This window comes from Alosa sapidissima, chromosome 9 (assembly GCF_018492685.1).
Source record: "Alosa sapidissima isolate fAloSap1 chromosome 9, fAloSap1.pri, whole genome shotgun sequence".
NCBI lineage: Eukaryota > Metazoa > Chordata > Actinopteri > Clupeiformes > Clupeidae > Alosa > Alosa sapidissima.
The window spans coordinates 33,584,486-33,596,937 of NC_055965.1; the positions used below are offsets into that span (position 1 = coordinate 33,584,486).

A 12,452-nucleotide genomic window follows, 5' to 3' on the forward strand; every position below is an offset into this window, starting at 1 on the left:
AGTTGCTTGGCAGGGGGCCGGGAACTCACGGCCATAGCCAGCCAAGACAATAGTGAGCAACAAGTCCACACACAGATGTAAATTGACTGCGAAAGGCATTCTTTAGAACAGGGGCGGAGTGGGGCACTAAAATCCACCGGGAAAATTCTGACTGCACTGCCCCCCCCCCCCCCCCCCCCTAACACGCACACACATCAATAGCACAAACAAAATATATGCCAATTTAAAATACTAATAGGCTACGTATAGGCTACATTTGGAGAAAGGAACTGTAGTGCTAATACAATACAACAAGCCTATCAACCACAAACCAGGCACTTTCAATAAATGTGGAAGGAACTAGATATTTAAGTGCAGTATAAAAACAGCTTTGTGGGTGGATGGAAATTTCAAGCATCATGCAAGGACATATTTGGCTATCATGGCACTCCAATAGTTGCCTGTATAAATTTAAAAAAGGCCTAGCCTACAGACAATGTCAACCTAATAACACAGGTAATTAAATAATTAAAAAACAGGCACTTTGAATAGGTAGATTAAAGTAGGCCTATAGGCTTACATATACACAGTTCCAACGAGTTCCACAAACCATTTATCAGCCTGAGTGGCCCATTAATTAGTCATAGGCTAGGCTATAGGCTACATATAAACATAAGACTAGCTTGTGCTAGTTTCTGCCTAGCAATAACGTCAATGCTTTAGCTCCTAACCTTTCTCTCTGCCTTCCATCCATGTGTAAAACAGCAAGCAACCACGCAAATCCATCCACTGTCAAAAATCCTGTAGTTTTCCCAAGAGTTTTCCTCGAACTTGATTGCTTGTAGGGTCATGCCATTTTTTTTATTTGTGACCATGAAAGTTCTGTAAAGCCTGAATAAGACAAAAATGAATTAAGATAAAAAATTAAGGCTAGCCTTCACAAAAATCAGCATGGGAGCGATGAGTGTGCAGGGTAACCATGAATGACATGTAGACAGTGAGCGAGTGGTTTACATTTTGGTTGCACTTCTTAGAACTCTGAAGTGTAAGTCTCGGAGATTTTTGCGGAAAATTCTATATGCATTTCTGATGTACGACTCACGGCTGCGTTAAAAGCTCTATGGGCCGGCCGACCAGGAAAACTCCCGACCGTCCCGATTGCCACTCCGCCCCTGCTTTAGAAATGCAAACGATTGGCTAAAAACCACCTAGTGGAAGTACAATTGTAATGGTTTAAAATATGGGCATAGTGTTGGTCGGTTGTGATTATACTGTATATTATAGATTGTAGTGGACAGTGAGTCTTGCAATGCATTCAAATTATTAGATTCTGTGTAAATGATGTACAAATTAGTAAAGTGTACAAATTAGTATAATGACATTTCAACAAATTCCAGTTCTAATTTCTTTATTATTCAATATTAGTAGTAGTAGTATGTCTGGTATGTCTGTCTTTTGTGGAATGGATCCTTTAAATCTGTGAATCTGAACTTGTATCTGTTTTCAGAATAGAATAGAATAATGCATATTACACATTTTAATCATTGTCTGAGGAGCAATTTGTCCAAGTGTTCTTTGTCTGATGTTTTTGCAGATTAAGTGCTGATCTGACCCAGGATCAGTCCAGGTGTGGAGTGTGTGAGCAGGTACTGAGGGACCCAGTCATCACCACCTGTGGACACAGTTTCTGCAGGCAGTGCATCAGCAGCGACTGGGAGCAGCCTGGACTACCAGGAGACCAAGTCTGTCCCCAGTGTGGAAAGACATGCAGCACCCAACCTCCTCTACAGCCTCCTCTAGATGAACACACAGATATGAGCACACAGGGTGAACACACAGGCCTGATCAACAGCAGAAGACACCTGCACGCTGAACATACACCAGGCAGAAAGAGGGAACTAGGTGAGTATACATTTTGGACATTTTGGCTTTTTAGAGAGATTAATACTTTATTCATCCCTGGGTTAAATTTTACACATCCAGTAGTTTATACAACCATAACACAACAAACATACATACACACATACAGTATATCTCACATACATACAAATCACTCACAGAAATGTCAAAATTAAAGAGCGATTGAAGAGATTACAAAGGTCTGGTATGGACTGACCCTGTAATGTATTGACCATGTTAAGGGGCTATGGTTGAGTGTGTGCAATGGTGGTAGTGCAAAAGTGAACAGTGCAGGGATTGAACAGTGCATTTTAAACACTGTATTGATTTAATGTTTTTCTGAGAAGTAAAGTAATGTTATCAAACTGAACAATTGTAATTTTCAAATGCTGTCATTTTTAAACAGATGAGGACCTGAGGAGAGTTATAAAGAATCACAAAGTCAGTCTGAAGAGGAGGTTTGAGAACATATCTGAAGGCATCATCAAACCAGGAGCTGAGATTCTCCTCAATAAGATCTACACAGAGCTCTACATCACAGAGGGAGAGAGTGAAGGGGTGAATAAGGAACATGAGGTTTGGCAGGTAGAGTCAGCATCCAGATCTCAATCCACAGAAGACACACCAATCAACTGCAATGACATCTTCAAGCCCTTACCTGGACAGGAGAAGCACATCAGAACTGTGATGACCAAAGGTGTTGCTGGAATTGGAAAAACGGTCTCAGTGCAAAAGTTCATTCTTGATTGGACAGATGGGGTAGCCAATCAAGATATAGATTTTATGCTCCCCCTTTCTTTCCGTGAGCTTAATTTAGTTAGGGGTGATCAGTACAGTCTTCACAGGCTCCTGCTGGACTTCCACCCTGAGCTGAAGGAGCTGAATGATGGTGAGGGATACAAAGACTGTCAGGTTGTGTTCATCTTTGATGGTTTGGATGAGAGTCGGTTGACTCTGAATCTGGAACAAAACAGTAAGTTGTCTGATGTGAAACAAACATCATCAGTGGATGTTCTGATGACGAGCCTCATTCAGGGAACTCTGCTTCCCTCTGCACTCATCTGGATAACCTCACGACCAGCAGCAGCCAGTCAGATTCCAGCTCAGTACATCAACCAGGTAACAGAAGTACGAGGATTCAATGACCCACAGAAGGAAGAATACTTCAGGAAGAGAATCGGTGATGATAGTCAGGCCAACAGAATCATCTCTCACATTAAAGCATCCAGGAGTCTCCACATCATGTGCCACATTCCAGTCTTCTGTTGGATTGCAGCCACTGTACTTGAGCAGATTATGAAAAAGAAAAACATTAAAGACATTCCCAAAACGCTGACAGAGATGTTCATACAATTCTTGCTTATCCAGACCACCAGGAAGGATCAGAAATATCAGAGTGAAACTAAAGCAAATCAAGCGAAAGTTCTGGAATCTCAGAGAGAGATTTTACTGAAGCTGGCAGAACTGGCTTTCAGGAGTTTGGACAATGGAAATCTGATGTTCTATGAAGAAGACCTGCAAGAGTGTGGCATTGATGTCAGTGAAGCCTCAGTGTACTCTGGCATGTGTACTGAGATCTTCAAGACAGAATCTGTGTTTCACCAGAAGAAGGTCTACTGCTTTGTGCATCTCAGTGTCCAGGAGTTTCTGGCAGCTTTGTATGTGTTTCACTCTTATGTGACTGAGAACCTTGCGGCACTGACATCCCTTATCAGTGACGAACACAGACAGAGAGATGATCCCAACCCCTCGATTTTATCATCTCTTCAAGCAGTGCTGGGCTTACAATCACAGGATCATCTACATGTGCTGCTCAAGAGTGCAGTGGATGAGGCTTTGAAGAGCAGCAATGGACACTTGGATCTCTTCCTTCGCTTCCTTATGGGCATCTCTCTGGAGAGCAATCAGAGACTTTTAAAAGGTCTACTGAACCAAACATACAGCACCTCAAAGAGTATTAAAGAAACATGTCAATATATGAAGGAGCTGAACAGAAAAGATCTCTCTCCTGAACGATGCATCAATCTTTTCCACTGCTTATTTGAAATGAATGATCATTCTATGCACAAAGAAATTCAGAAATTCCTGTCATCACCAAAGAACATCAAACAGAAGTTGTCTCCTGCCCACTGTTCAGCACTGGCCCACATGCTTCTGATGTCTGAGTATGTGCTGGATGAGATTGACCTGAAGAAATACAACACATCAGATGAGGGACGCAGGAGACTGATCCCAGCTGTGAGGTGCTGCAGAAAGGCACGGTGAGTTTCTGATGGAGAGACTATAGAGATTACATATAATGTTGTCACTGCTGTTTACTACTGATCTAGTCCTATTAAACATTTAATGATGCCTAAAGGTGAAATAGTCTTGATTTGAAGAAGAGGGGAATTAACAACATTCCATATTCACTACAGGATTGTGGTTGATAACTTGGCAGAGAAATTACACATACATTAATATATTGCTTTTATTTAAATAAGTCCACTAACATTACTGTCAAGCCGAATTTTGTAGGTGTGTGTGTGTGCGTGTGCGCGTGTGTGTGTGTGCACATAGTGCATGCTCACACGCATTTGAGTGATATTACAGGGTAATAATAGCCTAGAAATCTAGACGCGCCCCTAGCAGCAGCGAATTACATTTGCTGCCAGGGCTAGTCTAGCAACTCTCCGTTGGCTTGTGAGCTCCAGAAATCGAAACTTAATCAGGCCAATGAAATCATGTATAGAGTCGTTAGGTGGGCTTAACATAATGATGGATGGCAGAGTTGCAACGGTTTGCCTTGAATTCCCTGCTACTTGAAAACAAATAAGATGGATGTTGCTGCTGGCGAACAGTGTGACACGAGTTAAAGCTTTTATTAAGTTGGCAAACGTTTGAACTAGCCAACTAGCTCCGCTGGTGGGAAACGCATGGGACTGCCAGCGCTGCCGCTGTCCTATTGCGTGCAGAGGGAATTTGAAAGACAACTGATTATCCCGCCCCTCGGACTGAGCACTGCGAACGGTGAGTGTCCAGACCCTACATTTTAATGTGGGTCTGGCTCGTCAGGCTAGGGTAATAATGTCTCTTGACTATGTTGATTTATTGGGGCACTGTTTAAACAGTATATTTTCCATTAATCCATTTCTGTAATATGTCATCTTTTCTCATGTTGTTATGCAGGCTCTTTGAATGCAGACTCTCAGAGAAGTCCTGTGGAATTGTGGGTACTGTTCTACAGTCACCAAACTCCCTGACAGAGCTGGACCTGAATCACAACGACCTGGGGGATTCTGGAGTTCAGCTTCTCTCTAAGGGACTGTCTAGTCCCCACTGCAAACTGCAGACATTAAGGTTGGTGTTAGACATGTCTTTGTAAAGGATTATTATTAGGACTAGTGTGGCACATTATGGTTTGGTTGGTGTTTTTTATGTGTCTGTCCACACCAAGTCCAATTAAAAACAAGTATCTTTACTGTTTAAAAAATGCAAGATGGTGTACACTTGATGTATTTTGATGTTATGAATTGGGAAATTCCATCTTCATTACAGGATTGTGGTTGATGGTGTGCCACAAATAAATTGCTTATATGTATACACTTGTCCTCTTATAACATTACAAATCTTTCAGGTGTGTGTGTGTGTGTGTTTATGTATGTGTATGTGATTTGGCATGGGAATGGTCTGCGAAAGATCACTTGATTGTGTTGATTTATCGGGGCACATTGTATCCCTTACATTTATCCATCTCTGCAATATTTTGTCTTTATTTGTGTTGTTATGCAGACTTGCTGAATGCAGACTCTCAGAGAACGCCTGTGGAATTGTGGCTGCTGTTCTACAGTCACCAAACTCCCTGACAGAGCTGGACCTAAGTCACAACGACCTGGGGGATTCTGGAGTTCAGCTTCTCTCTAAGGGACTGTCTAGTCCTAACTGCAAACTGCAGACATTAAGGTTGGTGTTAGATATGTCTTTGTAAAGGATTATTATTAGGACTAGTGTGGCACATTATGGTTTGGTTGGTGTTTTATGTGTCTTAAGGACTGTCCACACCAAGTCCAATTTTTCGGATGAAATTCACACAAAATTAAGCAGGTTAATAAACACAGTTATTCTAATTGGTCTGTACTCACTGAGGACGAAATGAAAATGAAAATAATTTAAAAAAACATTCGAAACTGTCTTGTTTGATGTGAAATTTCGTATGCAATAGAGTTCCTGACCAATTAAATAATGACTTTTTATAGGGTTCCGATGTCAGCGATGTCATAAGTAGAATGACAAGCAGAAAAGGCTGACACAATGTATGATATTGTATTGTATGATATTATATATGAGATATGTCTCATTAGGCCCTATATGCCAAAGTCACAAAGAATTTACGTTACATCAGACTTTCCCAGGTTTTCAAGAGTGAGAACTCCACCACAGACAGCTTTCCCCACCACCTAACCATCATTTCACACAAGGACGTCGTTAGACCTATTTTGGGGGGGCTGAAGCCACCCTAAGATGATCAAAAGCCCCCTAAAAATATATAGTAATAATATATACGCCCGAATTCACATCCATTACTCTCTGCTGAATAGCTCACAGAGTTAGCCTAGAAATCTAGACGCACCCTAGCGGCGGCAAATTAATTTGCTCAGCCTGTACGTCTAGTATCAAACCATAGGGATTTCTATTGGCTGACGCCGTGGACGTCATCCAATCACAGTGCTCTATTATGTTAGAGTCTTAAGGCGGGCTTAACAGGATAACGAAAGTTGAGCAACACAATGCACTTAAGTCGTTCCTTTCGAAGAAGGATGTATTTGCCGTTTTGCCGACCGGATACGGATATGGTCGTAGCGCTGGCCTATTGCATGCCTAGGCAGTTTGAAAGACAATTCTCTGCCCGCCCCTTGGATTAAGTGAGGTGAATGGTTCGATTCCAGACTATACATTTCAATGATATAGGATGGCCCGCCAGGCTATCACAGAGTACTTATCTCACATAAATCAAGATGTCAAACAAAAGAGCGGAACTGGAGCTTTCCAGTGATATTAGCGGCTAGGTGCTGTGAAAAACGGTTCGCGTGAAAATTAACGTTGGGCATACATGACATTTCATCATATTTGCATTCACAGCACACAGCACTTCGTCCTTCTCCACCCATTACTGTCGGTGGTATACAGTATCTCACAAACTCAACGCATGGTAAATCATATAGGCTATCAGAATAAACAGCAGACCTTACCGAACACGACAATATGAAGCATTCTATTGTACAGTAGCCGTTCCCGTTCCTGAGTTTTGAAATTGCCGCAAATTTCTACATGGTATCCAACTTTGGGCTGAAATTCTAATGTAGCCTAATAGCAGTCCAAGCAACTGTGCTTTTGAATAGATATTTCTACCAGCATGCTTCAGGTGACATGAATGCAACAATCATGAAACACAAAGTATTTTCTCTTGACATAAAGGCTGACATAATATATATGCATGCATGATCATCATATTTTCCCAGATATGGGTAGCCTGTTGTCTTGAAAACGATATAGCCTAGCATAATAGATATGGGTAGCCTGTTGTCTTGAAAACGATATAGCCTAGCATAATAGATATGGGTAGCCTGTTGTCTTGAAAACGATATAGCCTAGCATAATAGAGGGCCCTTACAATGACCAAAGACCTTAGTAGTACAATTACACTGAAAATACTAAGGAAGGACAGTATACTGAAAGGACTAATTTGATATTTTACAGTGGGTACCAGGCCTGGAGTGGGTAATCGGGAGAATTTCCGGTGGGCCGCTTCACTTTTGGGCCGGTCGAAGGAAAAATATTGACATTTGCCACGTTAATCTATCTTCTCTTAAAGTTTGCTACACACGTTCGCATTCTATGCCTAACACCGCAGCCTCTGCATGGGTTGTTCTCCCCTCCCAAGAGTTAATTGGTTGGGTCCATATAGCCCGTCTTTTCTAAAATGTTTAGATACCAGCCGGGATGGCCCTACCGTAGTGATAAGCGTCAGGGAGGATGGATGGTAGAAAGAGGCCATGAGGGACTGAAAAGGCCAGGTAAAAAAGACGAAAAGTATTGGAGGAAAATGCTGCCAAATATGCCAAGCTTCCAGATTTTTTTTGAAGAAGACAGACATAAGTGGCAACTGGTAAAGAGAGATAGCCATGATTATAGCGGCGTAATTATTGGGATAATGGGCTATGGACGTTGTAGCATTGGCAACCTATTCGCAAGCAACAGATTAAATTAATTAAAATATTAGCCTTTTTGTATCATCCAATATGGCGATTCATAGACTTTGCAAATAGTATGCAAATATTGATTACAAAACTCAAGCTTGATCTGTATGCAGTAGTCTAGGCCTAAAAACAAAAGTAGCCTCTGAGCAGCAGATCAGCCAGTCCCCCGCTGAAAATGATCAGCCCGAAATTAGCTATGACTACAGGGACAAGTAGAAAGGATATAATAGTGTTAACCATATGAATTAAAGTTATTTTATGGAAGAAAGAACTGTATATGACTGCAGTAGCTACATGATCAACCTATATGCCTTGTTTGCTCAGAAGTGGGTGTAGTAAAGGAGCAAATCACCAAACAACAACATGATAGCTGACCCATGCAGAAAAAAACATGTAAACAATAGTTCAATATGCCTCTTAGTGGAATTTTGGGATACATTTCAAATGCTTTATTTCTTCCTTCCTGTTTTTGTTATCAACATTATCAACCTATCCTTGTGGAATAGTGGAATATTGGTAGCCTACTAATAAAAACTACAGGATAGTAAGAGCTGAAATGTTGCTTTATTTATCTAATTTCCACCACCACTAAAAAAGTGGGCCGGTCTTGGGCGTGAAACTCCCGTGCTGAAAAGTGGCCCCACTCCGACCCTGGTGGGTACTATTAATTGAAATCCCTAATCCCTAACTTCACAACAGTTCATGAAATGTGGGGTGATGACAGCAACCCCCCTGCCACTGGCAAGATAGGCGTACAATATCAGTCCCCGCACACTGTTGTTATAATTAGCAATATAATCAGCATGGTGACATGGTGTCCCTGTTAATATAAATTCATTGAAGCCCTTTTAAGGTGTGATGATTTTTCGGCGGGCTCTACAGAATGGAATCTTACTGCAACAATGAACAGAGAACTTCTCGATGCACATGATGTGCATGAAAAGAAAAATTATGTTTATCCACAGAAATGGAATGTGCATCATATTAGTTTAGAATAGGCTATTTAGGTATTTGAACCCAGGATGCAGTGCAGCCTGCCATAATTTAATAGGCTATGCTGATATAACCTGCGTTGTGTTGAACCTGCGCGATTCAGCCCTGCACACGCCCGGACTCGAACCCGCGAACAGCACCCGCACCTCGGATCGGCGAGGCGAGCGCGCTAACAATTGAGACAATAGCCAGCGGCACTGAGGCGTCGGGGAGTGAGGTTTACCAACGTTCCACAAGCACAGCTAAGCTAGCTGGCATCCGTTACACTGACAAGTGCTGCAGATCAGTCTCTGATAGCCTAGAAATCTAGACGCACCCTAGCGGCGGCAAATTAATTTGCTCACCCTGTACGTCTAGTATCAAACCATAGGGATTTCTATTGGCTGACGCCGTGGACGTCATCCAATCACAGCGCTCTATTTTGTTAGAGAGTCTTAAGGCGGGCTTAACAAGATAACAACAGTCCTGCGACGGTGAACAACAAGGAAGGTGGCTATGGCGAAGAAGAGCGGTTGTTTGAATCGGCGTTGGCGTCAACTTTGGAGGAGTTGGACTTGTGCTTTTCTTTGAAAGTTGAGCAACACAATGCATTTAAGTCATTCCTTTCGAAGAAGGATGTATTTGCCGTTTTGCCGACCAGATACGGATATGGTCGTAGCGCTGGCCTATTGCATGCCTAGGCAGTTTGAAAGACAATTCTCTGCCCGCCCCTTGGATTAAGCGAGGTGAATGATTCGATTCCAGACTATACAATGGTATAGGATGGCCCGCCAGGCTAAGTCTCTGAGGCTATGCCCTCAGCTTCTTAGCAGACTTTTAACATATGATAGCCTGTGCATGTGTTATGTAACTGGAGTTGATTTATGTTTTATGTAATGGGATAAATATTATTCATGTATGGATTTCTATGCAACGTCACAAAAACATGCGTGCGCAACAATGCTCTCAGTCTCCATGAAAAGAATAAAATGAGTTTCTGTGCTGAAAACTGCACCAATTCGAAATCACGATGGTTAGATTGTTCAATATGTTCAATATCCCTAACGGAATTATCATTGAGACAACAGGGGTATACAAAAAAATCTGATTGTAGCTTACAGCAGCCGACTATTTAGGTTAAGTTTATAACGTTGTGGACGGCCACCAAGCGTCTTCTGCCCCACGGCTGCGCGCGCATCTAGTTTTGTTGGTAAACGGGAAACCCGTGGGGTTTGGGTGACGTCGCACTCGCAGTCGCTGCCTAGCAACCGGGACAGTTGGAAAACAGAGAAGACATGAAGCTACACGGTTTTGACAGTGGGATGAAAAAGTTACTGAAAAGGCTACAAGCTGTCATAACAGTTCAGTCTACTGTAGTAAAGTTAGGTCGTACAGTCACTGAGGTCGATAGTCACGTATTATTTTCAGTATGAGTCTGTTGAGTCGACATTGCGGAGGTTAGCAGTACATAGTAGCTGGATGTGGCAGTTGTTTGAGGGAAGACGTTAACAGAGACGGTTGATAAAGCTAACTATAGAATCTTTGACGTTAACGTTAGTCATTTGGTGACTGAAGCGGTAAGTGCTAGTGCTAACTAGATCAGCAAGAGAGTATTAACACTTTCCGGTACAAACGTCTTGGGAGCTGTTTACTGTCGATCGGGAAGGACAGAGAAGAGGGAGTCTGCCATAGTGAGACTAAGTTAACGTTAACATTACAACTTGGTGGACGTTGGAAAAGCCTCGAGTGGAAACCGTTAGCCTGGAAGCTCACCGCACGCGCAGCCAACCTTCCCAACTCAACAGCGATTCTCAGGGCAACGGTCGCCTCGCGTCATCCCTGCCCACCAGTGACCAGTCTCCGCTGCTGGCCCTGCTAATTGTGTGTTGTGTTTGTGTGTCGCCTAAAAGGTACTGTAGCTTACGGTTTGTTTTACACATGATTAGCGACCTAGTGGAACAGACTATACCTAACAAGTAGACTAGTTAACACGGAGGATTTTTCTTGAAAGACACTCGTTTGAACAGCCATCACGATCGGAAAGCCTGTTGGTCTCCATGGACTGAACTAATACATTGATGGACTTTTGTCACAGCAAAGGGTGTGTGTGTGTCTGTGCGTGCGTGTGTGTATGGATGGGATGGATGAGTGACCAGACCTGATGGGCTAACCCCCCCCCCCCCCCTCCTCTTTCTTTCTCTCTCAGACTCAGCAAGTGTGGTGTGTCAGATGAAGGTTATGTTTGTCTGTCTCTGGCTCTAATGATAAACCCCTCCTGTGTGAAGGAGCTGTACGTGAACAACAATCATTCTGGAGGATCAGCACAGAAGCTGTTATCTGCTACACTGGAGGATCCTCACCGCAAAGTTGAAACACTTCAGTATGTAGTATGTCTAGAGAACTAGAAACATCAAGATGTAGTCTGGATTTATTTATTTATTTATTTTTGTGTTTATTTATTTAAACATACTTACATTTACATACATGAGGATACATAGAATTGCATCCCTATTGTGTAATCTCCACACAGAACAGAACATTTGATTTACAGACTTGAGCAAAAAACTCTTTATTCAAAAACTCTTGAATAACAAAATACATTTCCTACTGTAGTGTCTCCATACAGAACAACAGTACATTTGATTGGCAGATACCATAATCAAGGAAAAGCGGGAAACCCAGGAATAAATGTACTTCTAATGTAATTCTAGTGTTGTTTACAAGTAGGCTACAGTATGTGTCCTGTTACTGTTACTGCAGAAGGACTCTGTAGTCCTCACTACAGGCAACAAATGAATCATGAATCAATCAATAATCAGCTAATCTAAATGCAGCATCAACTGTTTACACTGGTACCATTTTCTGTGCATTTCACTACATTTAGTCGATTTGATTCAAAGTAACCTTGCATAGTGATATGTTGAGTTCTGTCATAATTCTGTCAAATGTTGTTGCAGATTTGCTGACTGTAAACTCACAGATAAATCCTGTGAGATTGTTGCTTCAGTTCTACAATCAGCAAACTCCCTACTACAGCTGGACTTGAGTGACAATGACCTGGGGGATTCTGGAGTTCAGCTTCTCTCAAAAGGACTGTCCAGTTTTAACTGCAAAATACACACATTAAGGTGGGTATACATTTTATTATCATCTTAGATTTCCTGATTAGGGAGAAAAACCATGTCAATATAACATCAATTGGGCAGAACCAAAAAGTAGCATTGAACATGCTGAACCTTATTTCTTATGCTTAGAGTTTCAAAATCTGTTTCTGGATTGGTCTAGTCCGTGACCCATTATGTTACAATAAAGTAATATGGCACGAGTGAGAGTGGCATCGGTAGCAGATATCACCATGGCTGTTAT

The 12,452-nt window shown here is 42.0% G+C and overlaps 2 protein-coding genes across 1 annotated transcript in view; both read left to right on the plus strand.

Annotated features, from left to right (window-relative positions):
• The window catches only part of LOC121718854 (zinc finger protein 665-like), a 1,212,449-nt gene that overhangs the window by 872,012 nt on the left and 327,985 nt on the right, over nt 1-12,452 (plus strand).
• The window catches only part of LOC121718792 (protein NLRC5-like), a 787,595-nt gene that overhangs the window by 720,994 nt on the left and 54,149 nt on the right, over nt 1-12,452 (plus strand). Inside the window, exons 15-19 of the mRNA XM_042103972.1 lie at nt 1,574-1,881; nt 2,285-4,139; nt 5,047-5,217; nt 5,650-5,820; nt 11,293-11,466. Coding sequence (XP_041959906.1) covers nt 1,574-1,881; nt 2,285-4,139; nt 5,047-5,217; nt 5,650-5,820; nt 11,293-11,466 — 2,679 coding nt within the window. The remainder of the gene's footprint in view (nt 1-1,573; nt 1,882-2,284; nt 4,140-5,046; nt 5,218-5,649; nt 5,821-11,292; nt 11,467-12,452) is intronic.